Source organism: Aquarana catesbeiana, linkage group LG06 (assembly GCF_042186555.1).
Source record: "Aquarana catesbeiana isolate 2022-GZ linkage group LG06, ASM4218655v1, whole genome shotgun sequence".
Classification (NCBI taxonomy): domain Eukaryota; kingdom Metazoa; phylum Chordata; class Amphibia; order Anura; family Ranidae; genus Aquarana; species Aquarana catesbeiana.
In genome coordinates this window covers 28580601-28604129 of record NC_133329.1, presented here as the reverse complement: position 1 = coordinate 28604129, position 23529 = coordinate 28580601, and the positions used below count along the sequence as shown (strand labels likewise).

The window sequence follows — 23529 nt, the reverse complement described above, 5'->3', positions numbered from 1 at the left end:
CAGGCTAGTAAATTTTCGGTGGACAACGGTCTGATTTTCTGAAGGTCAGTACACAAGTCCGTCACACAAAAGTCGAAAGTACAAACACGCATGCTCAGAATCAATGCTCACCAAACACGACATTAGCAAAAGGGGCCCAAAGGGCGGCGTTCAAGAGCTGAAATTCCACGTAGTACGTCACTATGTTCGTGTCTGTGGCACGAAAATTGTGTACAGTTAGTATGAAAGACAAGATCCTGGCACACGCCCTTTTGACAAAAATGAGACGCTCGGTTGGCCAACAATTGTACCGTGTGTACGAGGCTTAACATTGGTGCTTGCATTAGTAGATGTATCAAAAGGACTGTAGGTACATTGTAGGTCCTTAACCACTTCAATACCGGGGCCAATTCTGACACTTCTCACATACATGTAAAAATCTATCTTTTTTTAAAATTAGAACCCCCAAACATTATATATATATTTTTAGCAGAGGCCCAATAGAATAAAATGACGGATGCAATTTTTTTTCTTATGACACACGGTATTTGCGCAACGTTTTTTAAAACACAATTTTTGGGGAAAAAACACACTTTAACCACTTCTGGACCGCCCACCGTCGTTATACGTCGGCTGTTTGAAGAGGAGTATCGTTGGTATGGCAGCAGCTAGCTGCCATAACCCCGGTATCCTCTTCTTCAGTGAGCGGTCCGGTTTAAGGTAAAAGTGGTCTCTGAGGAGGATTTGTTGCAAGATCACTTTTATCGGCGGCGGAAGAGGGTCAACCCCTCCACCGCTTACCGGATCCATCGGCAGCGGCGGAACGATCAGATCTTCACCCTTGCTGGGCATGGCGACAAGTGAGGGGGAAGATGGCCCCATCCGTCTTCATAACAATGCAGGGCGGAAGCGACGTCAAAAGGTCACTTCCGCCCACAGCTCTCAAAGGGACATTTTTTTAATTATTTTTTAAATTTTTTTAAATGATTGTATTTTAGTGTAAATATGAGATGTGAGGTCTTTTTGACCCCAGATCTCATATTTAAGAGGTCCTGTCATCATGCTTTTTAAAAAAAAAAAAAACAGTGTAAAAATAAAAATAAAAAGTAAAATAAATAAGAAATTTTTTTTTTTTAAACACACCCTGTCCCGACGAGCTCGCGTGCAGAAGTGAACACATAGGTGAGTAGCGCCCACATATGAAAACGGTGTTCAAACCACACATGTGAGGTATCGTTGCGATCGTCAGAGTGAGAGCAATAATTCTAGTACCAGACCTCCTCTGTAACTGTAACCTGGTAACCGTCACATTTGTTTAATAGCATCTTCTATGGAGATTTTTAGGTACCGTAGTTTGTCGCCATTCCACGAGTGTGCGCAATTTCAAAGCATGACATGTTAGGTATCTATATACTCGGCGTAACATCATCTTTTCACATTATACAAAAAAATTGGGCTAACATTACTGTTTAGTTTTTTTTTACTTCATGAAAGTGCATTTCCCAAAAAATAGCGTTTGAAAGACCGCTGCGCAAATACCGTTTGACATAAAATATTGTAATAATTGGCATTTTTTTCTCTAGGACCTCTGCTAAAAATATATATATATATAATGTTTGGGGGTTCTACGTCATTTTCCAGCAAAAAAATATGGATTTTAACTTGTAAGCAACAAATGTCAGAAATAGACTTATGCCCCGTACACACGGTCGGATTTTCCAACAACAAATGTTGGATGTAAGCTTGTTGGCGGAAAGTCCGACCGTGTGTACGCTCCATCGAACATTTGTTGACGGACTTTCCGCCAACAAATGTTGGCTAGCATGTTCTCAAAATTTTCCACCAACAAATGTCTGTTGTTGGATTTTCCGAGCGTGTGTACAGAAGTCCGTCGGACAAAAGTCCAAAGTACAAACACGCATGCTCGGAATCAAGGATGAGCCGGAAGCGCTCGGTTTTGTAAAACTAGCGTTTGTAATGGAGATATCACATGACTATTGAACTTCCTTTTTATCAGCTCGCCGTACGTCTAGTACATCACTACGTACGTAATTGTTGGCCAACATTTGTGTGACTGTGTGTATGCAAGACAAGTTTGAGCCAACAACCTTCGAACAAAATTTCACAGTTTTGTTGTCGGAAAATCCAATCGCGTGTATGGGGCATTAGTCTTGACAGGGTTATTTTACCCAAAACTTTTTTTTTACACTGTCTCTTTAATTTTTTTTTTTTTTTAGTATTAACTTTATTCCTGAAAAAACATCTCTTGTGACAGCATGGGCCATGACAGGTCCTCTTTATGGAGAGATCTGATGTCTATTAGACCCCAAATCTCTCCTCTGGCCTCCAATGCATCTGATCAGACACAGATCAGTCTGATTGGCTGCTTTCCTGGTCACTAACGGCAAGGTAAACAAAGAGGCGGAACCGGAAGAGACTTTGTCGCTTCCAGTTTCCAGGGTCATAGAGAGGGAGGAGTTCCTCTCTCTGTGTAGTGATACCGTCACCACCGGTCGCATTGCTCCCAGGCCCCGCGATTGGACAGCAGAGCCCGGGGAAGGCAGCGGCATGGCAGAAGTCGGACAATCACTTCTGCTCAACAGGAAATCGCTGTCTGGAAATTTTGATTCAGGGATGATACCTGCAGGTGAAGGCATCTTCCCGGTATAACCACTTCGCCGGTATTACCAGTTCGCCCAAAGGACATCCATGGACGTCCTACAGTCTTGCAGTGGTTAAATAGCCATATTAATACCAAAACAAAAAAAACACGGTGGGTGCATTAGATTTCTTTTTTTAGGCTTTTTTTTCCTGTATTTTCACCTGGTGATCTGGCCAGTGACACCCCTTTTGTCTTAAGGTGTCTCCACTTTGGATTGAGGAGCAACAGCGCCACCCTTGGACAGCAGCATTGTCAGTCTTAGGAGGGGGGGGGGGTGTTAAATGGACTAGCAGATATAAAGCCAACCTTCAGCTAACTCTTTTTAAGCAGCTACAGCAAGAGTTTTTTTTTTTTCTTTTGGAATAAAAGTTTATTTCAAGTGGAAGTAAACCCTCCTATCGTTTTCAGCCAAGGAAGCTGCCATCTTGGCCTCTGTTTAATCTACAACTGCCATGATGCTGCACATGTGATCAGTTGACACCAGTCATTGGATGGTTTGACAGTCTGGTTGAAAGCACAACCAATGGGAGTGTTACATTCCCGGCATGTGCCGGGAATTTAGCTATTATTTTTAAACGGTTAAAAGGATGGGTTTACTTCAGCTTTAAATAAATAGATGCTAACCATTGTAAGCACCCCTGTCAGTGGTAAATGGTTTTTCTCAACCCTACATTTGCAGGACAGCTTGGTCTGTTAAAGGAAATTTTAAAAAAATGACTTTCTGGCAGGATCAACGGGTAGAAGAAAAGTCTAAAACAAATGCCGCCTGCCATAATTAAGAATTGGTAAGCTGCAATATATGACATTTTTGCTTTTGGTTTTAGCTACACTTAAACGTGTTAAAAAGGAACTTTTTATGTAAGAAATAAAATTAAATTTCTACCTTCAAAAATAAATTTGAGCGGTTTTAGTTTTGTCGAAAGTCTCAGTCTATTGGCTTTCTCTGAAACTGAAATGAGGAAGAGTTCACAAGCCAGTTTGTTGATTCTGGGCTGTGCCCGTAGGATCCGAGTCTTCTCCAAATCACTGCTCATGTCCTCCTCCAGATCATCAATCACCACAATGATGTTTCTCCTGCCTACAAGAGAAAATATAAAACGATTAATGTCAATTTTGATTATTTGTCCTTTTCAGGTTGGGCACTGCCAGTGACCCTGGAAGGGGTTGTCTAAGTTATTGCTGCAGTAAAATATGCAAAACTCAAATGAAGGCAAGCCCACTGAAGTTAATAATTTTGGCCATATGTGTGCGCAGCCTATTGCATTAGGGTGTGCACCCCAAAGCTCAAACATATATGTGTGTGCATGTGTATATATATACGAAAGGTGTCAGTAGAGCAGTGAATGGTGTCATAAGGGCAGATATTGGTGGTGGCAGTAGGGCAGATACAATATTATTTTAATAATTTTTTACATTTTTTAGAATAAAAAAAATAGATTTGTTTTATTTGGTGAAATATTAGGGGACTAAACATTGGAAAAATGCACCACACGGGGTTATTAGGGTGTGCCCAGGCACACCTGGCACACCCTGTGCGCACGCCTGTGATTTTGGCACAGATGCAGTGTTTAATGGGTAGCATAAGTAGCTTGGATTGGTTTGCCTTGTTGATGGGAATTATTTTTGCAATATTCTCAGAGAGGTGGACTGGTGACCTTTGGCTTGAAGGGTCCAACAGGCCATTTCATGGTAAGTACAGATTTCTGTAGGCCAGGGGTCTCCAAACTCTCTAAACATGGGGCCAGTGTACTGTCCTTCAGACTTTAGGGGGGCCGGACTGTGGCCATTGGGAGTAAAAAAAGGTCCTGACATCAGTGTGGAAAACCAATGCTTCATTTTTGGTGTCATTGGGAGGAATTGTGTCCTATTATAGTTCATTAGGGACAATTTTAGGTGTCATTGAGAGGAAATATACCGCATAGGTGGTGTCATTGGGAGAAATTGTGCCCTGTCATTGGGCCCAAATGTAGATGTCATTGAGAGGAATTGTACCTCATTGTTGGTGTCATTGGGAGGAATTGTGCCACTTCATTGGGATCAGTGGGCCCAGTTGTAGGTGTTTTTGGGAGGAATGACACCTACAATGACACCCCATCAGTGGTGTCATTGGGGGAATTTGTGCCCCATCATTGGGCCCGATTGTAGATGTCATTGAGAGGAATTGATCCTCATTGTTGGTGTCATTGGGAGGAATTGTGACACTTCATTGGGATCAGTGGGCCCAATCGTAGGTGTCATTGGGAGGAATTGTGCCCCATCGTTGGTGTCAGTGGGAGGAATTGTGCACCTTCATTGGGTCAGAGGGAAGGGGGAATTATGCCCCATTGTTGGTTTCAGTGGATTAAATAATCCCCCTGAGGGCCAGATAAAAGCTAGTGCTGCATCTGACCCTTGGGCCACAGTTTGGAGACCACTGCTGTTGGCTATAGGAATTGCAACAGTTAAAATGTGCTACAATGCCAGGGTGGTGTTCCTAAGGATATTGTTGATTGTGAGAAACCTCTTTACATCTTCCAACATCAGTTTTCTTTTTCTCTCTCACCATTTAGTCATATGATATCTCAGAGCCACAAAGAGATATGGTGCTGAAAGACATCCCTCTATGAGTGGCTATGATATAAGTTCTCAATGGGAAGCTGTAGAATTATAAGTTCCACCACGTGGTGTCACCAACTGCAGGTCCCATTCTCATTAAGTCTGAATGGTGAAGTGTGTCCACTTATTGACCACCGGCCCAACCTGTTTTGTTTATGCGTGACATGGGGAGCAAATTATCTCATGCCCGTCAACCCCTCCCCCAGCCCAGTCGTTCCATGATTAAATACATTGTTTATCTATTACATCTTATTTCTTACCAAGTTCAGCAGAAATGGTTTCCAATTCCTCATCATACAGAGCATCTTCCACATCGGTAATGTTGACTCTCCCTCTGTTCTTGGTGTGATAAAGAATGCCAAATGTGCACTGAGACATGCCATCCATGAGTTCCTGCTGTCCATTGTTGGAGACGAAACAACATTTCACATCCCCAACAACATCCTGGAAGACTTCCTTGAGGAGTCTCACCAGCCAGGCGTAATCTTGTTCCCCTGATCTGGAGAAAATACCCACTATGTGTTTTCTGTCTACCGATCTCTAAGAAGAAAGCAAAGGAGAAGTTAATCTATACTTAGTAATAAGTGTTCAAGTATTAAACAGAAGTTTGCCAGCCATGATATATTTTTGCTAAACTTTTTGATAACCTTCCATGGTTTGAATCATTTAGAAAACGTACAATGTGCAATCTTTATGAGTTATTCATGAGTTGCATACTATACATTTTTGATTCATTTTAAATTTTAATCTTTTCCAATCTACCCAAAGCAGACCTACTCTATCAGCATGATAGAATATTTTTTAATATTTTAATTTTTAAAAAGCTAATGGCAGAAATGGATCGGTTGTACATTAAAAATCTACAGCCATTTTACTATCCAAATAATAATAATAATAATAATAATAATAAAGCAATAGCATAGCAAATTTAATATGACACATTTTTTTTACCTGTGTTGTTTCAGTCTGAAGGCCTGTGGGTAAAAATATATGTACCATGAATCTTGTTAAGCAAAAAAATTTAAATCCTAGCAACATTATCATAGCTGACTGAGTGAATGATAACTTAGTGACTGATATCTGAGTGAATGATTAGACTGAAAAAGAAAATCATTGTTAGACAGAAACAAAATAAGTAACCAATGTATTGGTAAACTCTAGCACCCGGCTCTAGGGGGGGGGGGTGGTAGTTTTCTATACAAGGATGATACATTTTCTTAATAGGGTATAATAGGATGATCTTAATAGGAAACGCCATCCATTGGGACTCCCAGCTACTCTGCCATCCAATAGGACCCTGCCATCTAAAAGGGCACCCCAGTTACCTGGTCATCCAACTGGATCTACAGCTACACTGACATCCAATAGGATGCTCCAGTTGCCCTGACATCTAATAAGCCACCCCAGTTGCCCTGTCATCCAATTGGATATACAGCTCCTCTGCCATCTAATAGATCCCCCCAGTTGCCCTGTTATCCACAAAGCCCCCCCCAGCTACCCTGCCATCAAACAGGACCCCCAGCTGCTCTGCCATACAATAAGACCCCTAGCTATCTTGCCATCCGATAGGTCCTCCAGTTACGCTACCATCAAATGGGACAACTTTAGCTACCCCAGGTTCTAGGATGAACCCCTTTTCAACTGTTAATGAGGTCTTCTTCATCTTCTGCTAGCTATGTGAAAATGCAAGAATTAATGATGTTATAGAGATGATAAGCTTGCATAGGGTCTATTTCAGAGGTATTAGAGGACTACCTGTGCCAGCAGGTTTTGGTAGACGGTATGAAGGCGTTCTGTATTGATCCGGTTTTGGTGCAGGTATTGGTTTTTGAAATGATCCACCTAAGAAAAACAGATAATTAACCACAATAAAACTCTTCACTGACAAAACCCCATCTACCCATTAGAACTGCATCTATACCTTCCATGTAATAGGACCCCCATCCAGTAAGACTTTTAGCCCCCTTGTACACCCTACACTTTTATAGACATAAAAAATAACAGAAAAAAATACTTCCCTCTTAACAAGAACAACTGACTTCCCAAGACAGCTTTTCCAATCACTAAATATTAAGGCATTGGTCACCACTGAAGGTAGGGATCAGCCTACCGCCTGAACACCCCACTTCAAAATACATTATAGGCTCAGGTCAAAGCTAACACCCCAGGATAAGAATTCAGAGTGCTTCATGAGCACTACCTTTCCTCTACCTTTCATAACGTTAAGGGAATGGAATGGGACAGGGAGATGCATCAGTGTCATTTGGCAGTAAGTCTGGTTTACAGTGGTTGGGATTAAAGATGGACTAGTCACTGAGAATCTGATCACTTCATGTGACCAACCCCAAAGGATAATAACCTTACAAACCAAACATAGAGACTGTTGCTGGAGGAATGTGATCCACCTTTATACCCACAGAACTGGGAACCTTTTTCCCAGCTGTAAAACAAAACTAACTGGTCCTTTCAGGGGAGGTACAGATTTATGTGGGCTAAATAAAGTGTGTAATGTTGCATAATTACTTGGTGGACATGTTGAAAGCTGATGCGTTTCTAAAAATCATATTTTATTGTGGTACACTTTTACACATCTTCCAACACCAGCTTGCCTTTCCCTTGGCCTCCTGACATCTCGGAACTGCAAATGAAGTTGGTTCTGTAAGATTTCCCACTGCCAGATGTCATGACTGTAGCTCTAAACAGGGAGTCGGTGTTCTGTCGAGAAAGTTCCCCTCGGCGGATAAAGGCCCCCCTGTACTGCGCAGGCACAGCGCTTGCGCAGTACGAGCCGCCGGAAATAGCCGAAGCTGAATAGCTGTAAGTCAGCTGTACACGGCGCCTGTAACAGGGCCCCTCGCAGGCTCGCTTCACTCGCAATGCTTTGTCCACTTGGATGGTGGGGCTTGAACCTGGACTCAGGGCGCAGGCGCCGTGTACAGCTCACTCAAGGTTTTCAGCTTCGGCTATTTTCGGCAGCTCCGTAGTCGTTCGTACTGCGCAAACGCTGCGCCTGCGCAGTACAGGGGGGGTCCTCATCTGCCGGGGGAAATTTCTCGGCAAGACACCGGCAGTTATATAATGGCCAGCATGTGTCACTGATTGAGTGTCTGTCTCTGATCAGTGTTTGAATGGTGATGTATCCCCACCCAGGGCTAACATATTTTATAAGTACTGTCCCAGGGGCAAATGCCAATTTGCTACCCTAAACCTAGTCCTCCCCTATTTATACCAGGCAAATGTCCTTTGTTAATGAACATGTGTCATAAGAAGAGGGCACAAAAATAAGTCTCCCTCAACAAACATCTGGTTTTGATGAATCTTGGGATCTTCTTCACTTCTGCTACCCAACAGGTGGTTATGGGTAATTTATGGACTCAGGCCTTAGTGGACCAATAAAAGGCTGTTAGTCAGTAGCATTACTTTTTATTTCAATCAGAGTCCTTCTGAAAGGAAAGTTTCATTTCAGAGGTAGCAGAAGATTACCTGTACTCCCAACTATGGGGGAGCAGAGAGTCTATGAGTCTAAGTGAAGGCTTTTTAGAAGAGTGACTCTTTCCCAGATAGCAAGGATAACTCATCACAAATCTGTGGCAGTCTTGTTAACTTGCTGCATATTTTCACTGGCAAGTTGTACACCTATGCCACGTACACACGGCTGGACTTCCCGACAGAAAAAGTCCGATGGGAGCTTTCGGTCGGACATTCCGACCGTGTTTGTACCCCATCAGACATTCTGTTGGCATTTCCGACAGACTCAGATATAGAACATGTTCTAAATCTTTCCGTCGGAAATTCCGATAGAGTTTAGACCGTTCGCAAGTCCTGCCGTGTGTACACGGCATTAGAGAGCACTTAAAGCACAAGTTCTAGTTGATACTTTTCCAATTTGTAGCAAATTTACGTGGCAAGTCTCTAGCAAGAGCAAAGTTGCAGTGGTAATCTACAGAAAGAGTTCTGCAAGTCTACAGTATGAAAATTCAGCCACAGTGCCCCCTGTGGTGGGATGACTATTGCACAACTTAATTGAACCAGAACTTGCAGCAGACTTGCAGAATGTTTGGAAAGAAAGTTGATCTGGAGTCATGCAATGCGGACTTGCTGCAACTGTGCAACAAACTTGTGAAGCCTGGCAAGTCTAGCATCAGTTTAGCAAGTCATTTTCAAACTCGCAATTGCTTGCTATCTGGGTTAAACAGGCCACCTGCGACTGCAATATTGTTCCCGGATTTGGACCTGCTTATTTGCATATACTATATACTGTACCTAAATAAATATGGCATTTTCTACCCCCTTTAAAGTGTCTCTTTCATCTGTTTGAGAGACTGGACATACAGGCTAATATAAAGAAAGCTTTAGGCCCGTATGCTGTCTGTACTGAATGGCTGGTTCTAGAGGGAATACCTTTTGAACTGGTAATGATGTCCTTTGTGTCTTCTACTATCTATTTAAAAGTGCGGAAAAAATATGTTGTGATGGTGATAAGTTCTTTTAAGGTCTTTTTCAGAAGTAATGGAGGACTACCTGAGTCAGCAGGTTGTGGAAGACGGTATGGAAGATGTTTGTATTGATCCAGATTGTCTTCAGGTAATTTTGTTTCCAATGATCCACCTAAGAAAAACAGAAATTTCACTATAATATAACTCTAATATTGGCACATACATTGTAGTCTGTACAATCAACCTAACCTCTTCCCACCCAACCCTGGCATCCCTTAATAGGGATAGAACAGATCGGGTCATGTGACCACTGTGATTGGCTGCTATCTGGGTTAACCACTTGCCGACCAGCCGCCACAGTTTTACTGTTGCAGAATACATGGCTGGGCGAAATTATGTTATGTTACCTCGTTTCACCACTAGGGGCGCGCACAGGCACCCGCTGCTCCCCCCCGAAGCCGATGCGAGTTCCTGGTGGGCGCGATGTCCACCGGGCTCCCGCGATCGCTCGTGACACAGCGAGAACTGCCATCTGTGTGTGATTCTCTGAGGGGAGAAGAGATAGATCGTTGTTCATACAAAGTATGAACAGCGATCTGTCATCTCCCCTAGACAGTCCCATCCCCCCTTCAGTTAGAACACACACTAGGGAACACAATTAACCCCTTGATTGCCCCCTAGTGTTAACCCCTTCCCCGCCAATGACATTTTTTACAGTAATCAGTACCTTTTTATTAGCACTGATCGCTGTATTATGCCAATGGTCCCAAAAATGTGTCAAAAGTGTCCGATGTGTCCACCATAATGTCGCAGTCCCGATAAAAATTGCAGATCGCCGCCATTACTAGTAAAAAAAATAATAACAATAAAAATGCTATAAATCAATCCCCTATCTTGTAGACGCTATAACTTTTGCGCAAACCAATCAATATACGCTTATTGTGATTTGTATTACCAAAATATGTAGAAGTGTCTCTTTCTCCTGTTTGAGAGACTGGACATATAGGCTAATATAAAGAAAGCTATAGGCCCGTATGCCTGTCTGTACTGAATGGCTGGTTCTAGAGGGAATCCCTTTTGAACTGATAACGAGGTCCTTTGTGTCTTCTACTATCTTTTTAAAAGCGCAGAAAAAATATGTTGTGATGGTGATAAGTTCTTTTAAGGTCTTGTTCAGAAGTAATGGAGGACTACCTGAGTCAGCAGGTTGGGGAAGACGGTATGGAAGATGTTTGTATTGATCCAGATTTTCTTCAGGTAATTTTCTTTCCAATGATCCAACTAAGCAAAACAGACATTTCACTATTATATAACTCTTCATTGACAAACCATGAGCTGACGCATACATTGCAGTCTGTAGAATCAACCTAACCTTTTCCCACTGAACCCTGCCATCCCTTAATAGGGTCTGTACCCCATGGGCAGGAAGGATCGGGTCATGTGACCAGTGTGATTGGCTGTCACTGTCGTCACATGATCGGGAGCTTGTCGCACTGACTCCTGATCTATTTTATGAACCAAGACAGCTGGGTCACTGTGCTGGGAGCATTCAACGAGCTCTGCTGTCCATGAAGGCATATGTCTGGCATGTAGGCATTAAAGTGCACCCTCTTTGCTGCTGCACATATACGATACATGTAATATGACAGTCTGCCTGATTTTGGAAGCCCTTCCTGATATGATAATGGGACCAAACATCTGCCACTTCAATCTAACAAAATCCAACCAGGAATACTAGATGGGTGGAACCTGGTGGCACTGGCAGTCAAGCTAGAGGTGATCAGCCAACAGCTGACAAAGGGAAAAAAACGTCCTTGGTCTCTTTCTTCCTGAAGATTTTGAGGAATTCTAATTTCTAAAAAAAAAAACACTGAAATTTGGATTTAGGTTGAGACTCAAAGTCAGTGTGAATCAAATCTAACATCGTCCTCACTTTGGAATCACCTCTAATTTTTATATATATATATATATATATATATATATATATATATATATATATATATATATATATATATATATATATATATATATAGTTAACAAAGTTCTATTTTAAGAAGAAGGCCCAAAAATAGGTCTCTCCCTACAAACATCTTGTTATCTGGTGTTGATGAAGCTTGGGCTCCGCTGCACTTCTGCTACCCTGTAGGTGGTTATGGGCAAATCATGGACACAGACCTTAGTGGACCAATAAAAGTCTGTTAGTCAGTAGCATTAACTGATGCTACTTACTGATTTCTTCATTTGAAAACAATATTCTGTGTTTAATTTCAGCTGTAATGTTTCTAAAGGAACGTTCTATCTCAGAGGAAGCAGAAGACTATCTATACTGCCAATTAGGGTGAAGCAAAAAGTACAGGTATCCCTGGGCCCAGGAAGGCTTCTTTTGCAGGGAGAGCAACTCTATAAACTGCCTGTGACTGCAATCATGTTTCCCATGTTTGGACCTGCTTATTTGTATATATATACATACAGTATCTCACAAAAAGTGAGTACACCCCTCACATTTTTGTAAATATTTTATTATATCTTTTCATGTGACAACACTGAAGAAATGACACTTTGTTACAATGTAAAGTAGTGAGTGTACAGCTTGTATAACAGTGTAAATTTGCTGTCCCCTCAAAATAACTCAACACACAGCCATTAATGTCTAAACTGCTGGCAACAAAATTGACTACACCCCTAACTGAAAATGTCGAATTGATGTCCAAAGTGTCAATATTTTGTGTGGCCACCATTATTTCCCAGCACTGCCTTAACCCTCTTGGGCATGGAGGTCACCAGAGCTTCACAGGTTGGCACTGGAGTCCTCTTCCACTCCTCCATGACGACATCACAGAGCTGGTGGATGTTAGAGACCTTGCGCTCTTCCCCCTTCCCTTTGAGGATGTCCCACAGATGCTCAATAGGGTTTAGGTCTGGAGACATGCTTGGCCAGTCCATCACCTTTACTCTCAGCTTCTTTAGCAAGGCAGTGGTCATCTTGGAGGTGTGTTTGGGGTCATTATCATGTTGGAATACTGCCCTGCGGCCCAGTCTCCGAAGGGAGGGGATCATTCTCTGCTTCAGTATGTCACAGTACATGTTGGCATTCATGGTTCCCTCAATGAACTGTAGCTCCCCAGTGTCGGAAGCACTCATGCAGCCCCAGACCATGACACTCCCACCACCATGCTTGACTGTAGGCAAGACACACTTGTCTTTGTCCTCCTCACCTGGTTTCCGCCACATAAGCTTGACACCATCTGAACCAAATAAGTTTATTTTGGTATCATCAGACCACAAGACATGGTTCCAGTAATCCATGACCTTAGTCTGCTTGTCTTCAGCAAACTGTTTGCAGGCTTTCTTGTGCACCATCTTTAGAGGCTTCCTTCTCGGATGACAGCCATGCAGACCAATTTGATAAAGTGTGCGGCGTATGGTCTGAGCACTGACAGGCTGACCCCCCCACCCCTTCAACCTCTGCAGCAATGCTGGCAGCACTCATATGTCTATTTCCCAAAGACAACCTCTGGATATGACGCTGAGCACGTGCACTCAACTTCTTTGGTCGACCATGGCGAGGCCTGTTCTGAGTGGAACCTGTCCTGTTATACCGCTGTATGGTTTTGGCCACCATGCTGCACCTGCCAGTTTCAGGGTCCTTGCAATCTTCTTATAGCCTAGGACATCTTTATGTAGAACAACAATTCTTTTTTTCCTCAGAGAGATCTTTGCCATGAGGTGCCATGTTGAACTTCCAGTGACCAGTATGAGAGAGTGAGAGCGACAACACCAAATTTAACACACCTGCTCCACATTCACTCCTGAGACCTTGTAACACTAAGGAGTCACATGACACCGGGGAGGGAAAATAACTAATTGGGCCCAATTTGGACATTTTCACTTAGGGGTGTACTCACTTTTGTTGCCAGCGGTTTAGACATTATGGGCTGTGTGTTGACCTATTTTGAGGGGACAGCAAATTTACACTGTTATACAAGCTGTACACTCACTACTTTACATTGTAGCAAAGTGTCATTTCTTCAGTGTTGTCACATGAAAAAATATAATAAAATATTTACAAAAATGTGAGGGGTGTACTCACTTTTGTGAGATACTGTATACTGCATAACTTATCAGTGCTTAATGGCTGGTTCTGAAAATAACCCCTTTTAAACTAATAATGAGGTCTTTGTGTCTTGTAATAGTTAACTGAAAGTGCAGAAACATGTTATGGTGGTGATAAGTTTCTTATAAGCTCTTCAGAAGAAATGGAGGACTACCTCTGCCAGTAGGATGTGGTATATGGTATGGAGGATTTCTGTGTTCATCCAGATTTTCTTCAGGTAATTTGTTTTTCAAGGATCCACCTAAGGAAAGCAGACATTTCACTACAATATAACTCAATATATAACAGTATATCACAAACAGTGTAGTCTGAACAATCAACCGAACCCCTTCCAACCCAGCCCCGGCATCCCTTTAATAGGGTCTGCACCCCCCCCCACCCGGTGGCAGGAAGGCTAGAGTCTTGTGACCACTGTGATTGGCTGTCACAGTGGTCACATGATCGAGAGCCGGCCCCGCTGACTTATTAGTATGAACCAAAATCTGTCTTTAACAGCTCGGTCACTGTGCCAGGGGAGAGCAGTAAGAGCACATTCAGCACTGCTGCCCATGGATGTTCAATGGTATAAAAGCAATAAATCCTATTCATTTTGCTGATACACATACACATTACGTGGGTAGCAAGATGTTAGACTGTAATATGAAAGTCCGCTTAAATCTATATAAATTGAATGGATTGATGGACCCTCATTGTAAAAAGCTAAAGGTGATTAAAGAGAGATTGTACAATAAGATTTTTCACCTTTAGGATATTTTTATAGGGATTATGATAGACAAACCATTGCAATTATAATTGTATATACTTTTTACTGCAAAGCTGAGTAAAAAAAATAAAAATAAAAAAAATCTAAAAGCCAAAACAGAACTGTTGTTCTCCTAATCTTCAAATAAAGAAAAACTTACCTCAAAACTCTAAAATTCAGAATTGTCAGACTGGAAGTTCCATTGAAATCAATGGAAATCCAAACTAGGCCTAAAAATGTGTAAGTTACAGGAACAGAAAATTATGAAAAATTGTTCAAATTGATTTTGGAAGCCCTTCCTGATATCATAATTGAACCAAAAATGCACAAGGCAAAGTCCATAAAGACATGGATGAGCAAGTTTGGAGTGGAGGAACTTGACTGGCTTGCACACAGTCCTAACCTCAACCCGATAGAACACCTTTGGGATGAATTAGAGTGGAGACTGAGAGCCAGGCCTTCTCGACCACATCAGTGCCTGACCTCCCAAAGGTGCTTCTGGAAGAATGGTCAAACATTCCCATAGACACACTCCTAAACCTTGTGGACAGCCTTCCCAGAAGAGTTGAAGCTGTTATACCTGCAAAGGGTGGGCCAACTCAATTTTGAACCCTACGGACTAAGACTGGGATGTCATTAAAGTTCATGTGTGTGTGTACAGGCAGGTGTCACAATACTTTTGTCACAATACTATATATATATATATATATATATATATATATATATATGTATATATATATATATATATATATATATATATATATATATATATATATATATATGTATATATATATATATATATATATATATATATATATGTATATATATATATATATATATATATATATATATGTATATATATATATATATATATATATATATATATATATATATATATATATATATATATATATACACACACACAATTTTTTCATGTTATTCTTTTACAGCACAACACATAATCCTACACTTTGTACAGTGTATGGAACCATCCCTTTAGGGCAGTGTTCGTCAACCAGGGTTCCTCCAGAGGTTTCTAGGAGTTCCTTGAGCAATGAACCTTAGAATCTCAGCTTCTCAGAACCACAATGCAAATTACAGGTGTAGCTCAAAGCTCCACCAAGTCCTCTTGCATGGCAAACCGCTAGGATTGCCGATAAGGACAGAGCTTGCTCCAGCTTAAAATATAAAGTAGGGAAAGAAAGTCTTAAAAATCACTACTTCTTTCCCTACTTCTCAGAAAGATAACCACTGACAACAAATGTTCTTTTAGCTATTTGGAAGGGGGGATTTTCCCCAATGACCTAATTTGATTGTAGCCGTATTAGTGCAATTGTGACAGAGGAAATTGAGTACTGTCCGTGATACTTTTTTTATTTGCACTAACATACAATTTTTCAGGACAAGCTTTCGGGGTATGTCCCATTCTTCAAGGTCCAAGCAGTACTGATTCACAAAGTTTTAAGCTGAATGTTAAAGGAAAAAAAAAACAAAAGAGAAAAACAAACACATACAAATCAATGGTAATAAAGATAGCAGCAGTGAGATAAGACATAGGAGAGAGCTATAGAACACAGGGGGGGATACTAGTCACAGAGGGGGTCGTAAAACATTAGCATAATGTGTAAGGAAACCAATATCTAAATTCAGGCCATTATTTTTCGTATCAAAAAGAAGTATCATTCTTAGTTCAAAGGTTTTCCTTTCCTGGATAGTTCTGAAATTCCCTTTAAGAACTAAAACATTGAGGTCTTCTATAGTGTGGTCCGGTTGTGAGAAATGATGTCCCACAGGTGTGCAGAAACTGTCTTCTTTATGTTCTTTGATGGTATGTCTGTGCAAATTCATCCTCGCTTGCAATTCTGTCCTGTTTCACCAACATAAGATCCTTTGCTGCACCTTTTGCATTGGATGAGGCACACAACATTACTGCAGGTACAGGTGTAAGATCCCATGATATTGAAGGTCCCATTTGTGTTTGAAACCTCAACACCATTGGACCCTACAAGCATCAACCAAATTAAGAATGAAATCGAAACCTTACAAAGACAGCTGCAAAAACTTGCCATGAACAGGAAGCAAAAAAAACTCCAAAAGCTACCAAGAGCAGACCTTTTGGATACAACCTAAACAACACAAAACAAACACAACTTCTATAACTCCTGCTATCAGCAACTTGGAACCCGATCCAGAATCCCAACGTATCCCTTGTGTAAATGCCGACTTTACAGAAAATGTGGATATAACAGAGGAACTCGGAATCATAAATTTGTCAAATCATAAACTTTCTACACCAGAAACAACAGTCCTCTCCAAAGGCCTCACATTCTGCCCAACCACCAATTTGGATAATTTACAGGTATGGTCAGATATGGAGGAATTCTTCAGGAGACTAAGGCTCAAAGAATATTTTCACAGTAAGGAAAGGAATCCTAGGACAATAGGAGGTGACAAAAAGAAAAAGAACAGCAACTTCACACCTCCACAAGGACGCAACTCCAAACTCGATACCTATATTGACAGCTTCAGGCTGCGAGTCACATTCCCGATATCCACCCAGCAAAAGAAAATACTATACAACCTTTCACCACTGGAGCGAAGAGCTGTACATGATCTGCGCAATAATCAGGCCATAGCCATCACACCAGCAGATAAAGGGGGAGCAGTCGTTGTGATGGACACAGACAAATATATACACGAGGGCCAGAGGCAGCTGGCAAATACTACTTACTACAAAAAACTGGATTATGATCCGACCCAGGATTTTACTAAGCAATTAAAAGATCTCATTGCGACAATACCAAGCCACCTACATTCAGAACTCATCAATGCGATTCCGGATAATCCAGAAATTGGAGACTTCTACATGCTGCCCAAGATTCACAAGCCAGGAAATCCAGGCAGACCCATCATAACAGGTATGAATACACTTACCGAACATATCTCAGGCCTTGTAGAAAACATGTTAAAATCTTTAGTCATGAACACTGTCAGTTTCCTGCAAGACACCACTGATTTTCTGAACAAGCTGAACAATATACAACAATTACCACCTAATACACTTCTAGTCACTATGGATGTAGAATCTCTGTACAGTAACATCCCTCACAAGGATGGGTTGGCGGCATGTCACAGATTCTTATCATCCTCGCCAAACCACAAATACACTGCTGAGGATGTTACACAGCTCATCAAATTCATTCTTACACACAACTACTTCACTTTCAATAATGACATATATCTCCAATGTATGGGTACTGCTATGGGAAGCAAAATGGCACCCCAATATGCAAATTTATTTATGACTGACCTGGAGGACAAATTCCTGAACAGCATACAACAAAAGCCATACAGATATTACCGCTATATTGATGATATCTTCATGATATGGACTGAAGGTGAAGAAAATCTAAACCAATTCTTCTCATTGATCAACACTTTTCACCCATCTATCAAACTAAAAATGGACTATTCGAAAACACATGTCAACTTCCTGGACACTACAGTATACATCAGGAATGACAAGCTACACACCTCGATATACAGAAAACTGACTGACCGATGCAGCTATCTTCATAGTTCCAGTTTTCACCCCCAACACACTAAACGGGCCATCATACACAGCCAGGCCATCAGATACCACCGAATTTGTTCAGACCCAAAAGACAGAGATAAACATCTCAGAACACTGGCAGACTCCTTCCATAAGAAAGGTTACAAAGACAAAACCATCAACAACAGCATAAACACAGCCTTGAAAACCTCAAGAAAATCTCCTCCAATACACAGAGAAAAAAACAAATCACCGAGTACCTCTAGTCACCACATACAACCCAGCACTTGAAGGGATCAAAAAGATAATCAAAGATTTACAACCCATTATAACAGAGGATGAAACTCTGAAAGGAATATTCCAACAACCCCCATTATTGGCTTTCAGACAACCACCCAACCTCAGACACAAACTAATCAGCAGGAAACTTCACTCTGATTATGAAGTCACAAATAATGGAAGCAAACCCTGCAATAAAAAACGCTGCAAACTATGCAACCAGATCAAGCTATCCAAAAGCGTTACACACACAAATGGGACCTTCAATATCATGGGATCTTACTACCTCCAGTAATGTTGTGTACCTCATCCAATGCAACAGATGCAGCAAAGGATCTTATGTTGGTGAAACAGGACAGAAGTTGCAAGAGAGGATGAATTTGCACAGACATACCATCAAAGAACATAAAGACAGGGCCGGTGCCACCACTAGGCAAACTAGGCAGCCACCTAGAACACACTGCTGCCTAGGGCGCCCGGCCACCGGTGTTCCTACCCTCTTCTCTCTGCAAAAAGCAACTAAGTCTCAGCATCAGCTGACAGCCGCAGCTCCGTTCGCACATAGTGTCAGAGGCGCAGCTGCGGCAGAGGACTGTGTCTGTGTCCCAACTCCCAAATGAATGGAAGCAAGCAAACATTCATTGATGGGAGCTGGTGAGGCTGCATTTGATGGGCGCTGGTGAGGCTGCATTTGATGGGCGCTGGTGAGGCTGCATTTGATGGGCGCTGGTGAGGTTGCATTGGATGGGCGCTGGTGAGGCTGCATTGATGGGCGCTGGTGAGGCTGCATTGATGGGCGCTGGTGAGGCTGCATTGATGGGCGCTGGTGAGGCTGCGTTGATGGGCACTGGTAGGCTGCATTGATGGGCGCTGGTGAGGCTGCGTTGATGGGCGCTGGTGAGGCTGCATTGATGGGCGCTGGTGAGGCTGCGTTGATGGGCGCTGGTGAGGATGCATTTGATGGGTGCTGGTAGGCTGCATTGATGGGCACTGGTGAGGATGCATTTGATGGGCCCTTCATTAAAAAGGTGGGATGTACATGGGCAGGACAAAGGGGGTGGAGTCAGGGGTGGAGCCAGGGGGGTGGCAAAATTAGGTTTCACCTAGGGTGTCAAAAATCCTTTGCACCAGCCCTGCATAATGAAGACAGTTTCTGCACACCTGTGGGACATCATTTCTCACAATCGGACCACACTATAGAAGACCTCAATGTTTTAGTTCTTAAAGGGAATTTCAGAACTATCCAGGAAAGGAAAACGTTTGAGCTAAGAATGATATTTTTTTTTTGACACGAAAAATAATGGCCTGAATTTAGATTTTGGTTTCCTTACACATTATGCTAAAGTTTTACGACCCCCTCTGTGACTAGTATCCCCCCCTGCATTCTATAGCTCTCCCTCTGTCTTATCTCACTAACTCTGCTGCTATCTTTATTACCATTGATTTGTATGTGTTTGTTTTTGTCTTTTTTTTTTTTTTTCCTTTAACATTCTGCTTAAAAATTTGTGAATCAGTAGTGCTTGGACCTTGAAGAAGGGGACATACCCCGAAAGCTTGTCCTGAAAAATTGTATGTTAGTGCAAATAAAAAAAAGTATCACGGACAGTACTCAATTTTCTCTGCCCCAATGACCTCAAATGTAAGGGAAAATCTACACCGTGACTATAATGCTAATATGCTGTAAGCTGAAGCTATAGTAATCATTAACAAGGGTTGCCTAAGACAGGAAAGTTGTTGCAAGGATTCCTTTGTGATAAAAAGCTTGAGAAAGGCTCTAAGGGGTAACAAATGAGAGTGTGAAGAATAGAATCTCTCCTGGATCCTGCTTCTAAAATGATTTCTCCTCAAAGAGCTTACAATCTAATGCCTATACCATACTCCTACAGAGACATACTGGAGGAGTGAACTGGAGCACATCGAGTAAATCCACACAATCCTAGGAATCACATGCAGGCCGAGTTCTGGATAGGAACAGAACCCAGAAACACAGGTTTTTTAAAGCCTCCTTTTAATCACGTGGGTTCTGTGACAAATATCAACCATGATAATACAATGTGACCAGCTGAAGATGTTTATTCTCACCTCGGAAACTCATAGATCCTTGGCCAATGCCGCTATCCTGTGGAATGTCAGATTTTTCTTCTATTCTTTTGAATAAGAAGAGATCCATGATATAGTCCTTAATTTTGGGCTGGTCCTTTATAATCCGATTCTTCTCCTCATCACTGCTGTCAATCATGTCTACAATTAGCACAATCGGTTTCTTCTTCCCTGTATTGAGAACAGATTGTAATAATCCCAAAACTAAACTTACACTAGATTACCAAAAGTATTGGGACGCTTGCCTTTACACGTACATGAACTTTAATGGCATCCCAGTCTTAGTCCGTAGGGTTCAATATTGAGTTGGCCCACCCTTTGCAGCTATAACAGCTTCAACTCTTCTGAGAAGGCTGTCCACAAGGTTTAGGAGTGTGTCTATGGGAATGTTTGACCATTCTTCCAGAAGCGCATTTGTGAGGTCAGGCACTGATGTTGGATGAGAAGGTCTGGCATGCAGCCTCCACTATAATTCACCCCAAAGGTGTTCTATGGGGTTGAGGTCAGGACTTTCTGCAGGCCAGTCAAGTTCCTCCACCCCAAAACTCACTCATCCATGTCTTTATGGACCTTGCTTTGTGCACTGGTCCAAATCATTTGGTGGAGGGGGGGATTATGATGTGGGGTTGTTTTTCAGGGGTTGGGCTTGGCCCCTTAGTTCCAGTGAAGGGAACTCTTAAGGAGTCAGCATACCAAGACATTTTGGACAATTTCATGCTCCCTACTTTGTGGGAACAGTTTGGGGGTGGCCCCTTCCTGTTCCAATATGACTGCGTACCAGTGCATAAAGCAAGGTCCATACAGACATGGAGGTGGAGGAACTTGACTGGCCTGCACAGAGTCCTGACCTTGGTAGAACACCTTTGGGATGAATTAGAGTGGAGACTGTGAGCCAGGCCTTCTTGCCCAACACCAGCGCCTGACCTCACAAATGCTCTTCTGGAAGAATGGTCAAACATTCCATTAGACACCCTCCTAAACCTTGTGGACAGCCTTCCTAGAAGAGTTAAAGCTGTTATAGCTGCAAAGGGTGGGCCAACTCAATATTGAACCCTACGGACTAAGACTGGAATGACATTAAATGTGATGTGCACGTAAAAACAGGTGTCCCAATACTTTTGGTAATATGGTGTATCTCTGTACTTTATCTTCTCACTTACCAAAGCTTGCGAGAGCTTTTTTTCTCTCTGTAGGAGAAAGGAGAGTTTTCCATTTATGTTCGGTGAGGATGTACAGGCAGAATGTAGAATCAGAAAGGGCCTTGTCAAAATCTTTTGTCTTAATGTTAGACACATTGTAATATTTGATTTCCTTTATGCCTTCACCACCACGCCTCAGCTCCGTATCTATCCATGCTATGTCGCTCTGCTGTAGGGTGGTTAACATCCCAATCACGTAGCCGGGCTGCCAACAGGATAAAGGAGATTCATTAATCATACAAAATGAAAAGTATGCACAGAAAACTATATATACCTTATGGCCAAATGTATGTGGTCAACTGATCCTCATACCTGTATGGGGAAAACTACACTCACCGGCCACTTTTCTAGGTACACCTGTTCAACTGCTTATTGTAACATAAGGTGCTAATCAGCCAATCACATGACAGCAACTCAATGCATTTAGGCATCTAGACATGGTAAAGACAACTTGCTTAAGTTCAAACTGAGCATCAGAATGGGGAAGAAGATGGGCTACAACAGCAGAAGACCACACTGGTTGCCACTCCTGTCAGCTAAGAACGGGAAACTGAGGCTACAATTCACACAGGCTCACCAAAACTGGACAATAGAAGATTGGAAAAAGTTGCCTGGTCTGATGAGTCTCAATTTCAGCTCCAACATTCAGATGGTAGGGTCAGAATTTGGCGTAAACAACATCCTGCCTTGTATCAAAGGTTCAGGTTGGTGGTGGTGGTGTAATGGTGTGGGTGATATTTTCCTGGCACACTTTGGGCCCCTTAGTATCAACTGAGCATCGATTAAATGCCACAGCCTACCTGAGCATTGTTGGTGACCATGTCCATCCCTCTATGACTACAGTGTCCCCATCTTCTTATGGCTCCTTCCAGCAGGATAATGCACCATGTCACAAAACTCCAATCATCTCAAACTGGTTTCTTCAACGTGACACCGAGTTCACTGTATGCCAATGGCCTCCACATTCACCAGGTCTCAATCCAAAAGAACACCTTTGGGATGTGGAATGGGAGATTGGCATCATGGATATACAGCCGACAAATCTGCAGCAACTGTGTGATGCTATCATGTCAACATGGACCAAAATCTCTGAGGAATGTTTCCACTACCTTGTTGAATCGATGCTACGAAGAATGGCAGTTCTAAAGGCAAAAAGGGGCCCAACCCGGTACTAGCAAGGTGTACCTAATAAAGTGGCCGGTGAGTGTATATGGACACTCTCTAAATGATTGAGGTCAGGTGTTTTTATGGAAGGGTACGGTTGATGCTACACCATACAAAGACATTGTAGAGAATTATGTTCTTCCAACCTTGTGGAAAACAGTTTGGTGAAAATCCTTTTTATGTTCCAGCATGGCTGTACCCCTGTGTACCAAGCCAGCTCCATAAAGGCATGGTTTGACCAGAGTGCCATTGAGGAACTGGAATGGCCTACACAGAGCTCTGATCTCAACCCCATTGAATGACTTTGGGATGAATTCAAACCCAATGGTGAGCCAAGTCTTCTCATCTAACATCAATACCTAACCTTTTAAGTTATCTTTTGGCTTAATGACCTGGCTGGAAAAAAAGGCGAATAAGGGCTCTTTCACGTGTCGTGTGTACGGAGCCCGCTCTGCTCAGCGGGGGATCGTTCCGTCAATCCCCACTGAGCAGGCAGATGACAGGTCCATCGCTGCACACTGTGCAGCGACGGACCTGTCAGAGCGCCGCTCTCCCCTATGGGGGATCGGATGAAGACGGACCGTAGAGTCCGTCGTCACCCGATCCAATAACGGATGGAAAAGTAGGTTTTTCCTCCATTATACTTTATGGGATCGGAGCAGGTCGGATGTCAGCGGACATGTCACCGCTGACATCTGACGCTCCA

The 23529-nt window shown here is 42.3% G+C and overlaps 1 protein-coding gene across 4 annotated transcripts in view; it reads right to left on the bottom strand.

Annotated features, from left to right (window-relative positions):
• LOC141148242 (uncharacterized) overlaps positions 1 to 23529 on the bottom strand; it is a 104889-nt gene that overhangs the window by 17690 nt on the left and 63670 nt on the right. For all 4 annotated transcript variants that reach the window (XM_073635497.1, XM_073635496.1, XM_073635499.1 and 1 more), the window contains exons 4-12: positions 21621 to 21864; positions 20443 to 20631; positions 13941 to 14027; positions 10867 to 10953; positions 9758 to 9844; positions 6992 to 7078; positions 6188 to 6210; positions 5497 to 5776; positions 3525 to 3719 (exon numbers count right to left, since the gene is read on the bottom strand). In XM_073635497.1, coding sequence (XP_073491598.1) covers positions 3525 to 3719; positions 5497 to 5776; positions 6188 to 6210; positions 6992 to 7078; positions 9758 to 9844; positions 10867 to 10953; positions 13941 to 14027; positions 20443 to 20631; positions 21621 to 21864 — 1279 coding nt within the window. The remainder of the gene's footprint in view (positions 1 to 3524; positions 3720 to 5496; positions 5777 to 6187; positions 6211 to 6991; positions 7079 to 9757; positions 9845 to 10866; positions 10954 to 13940; positions 14028 to 20442; positions 20632 to 21620; positions 21865 to 23529) is intronic.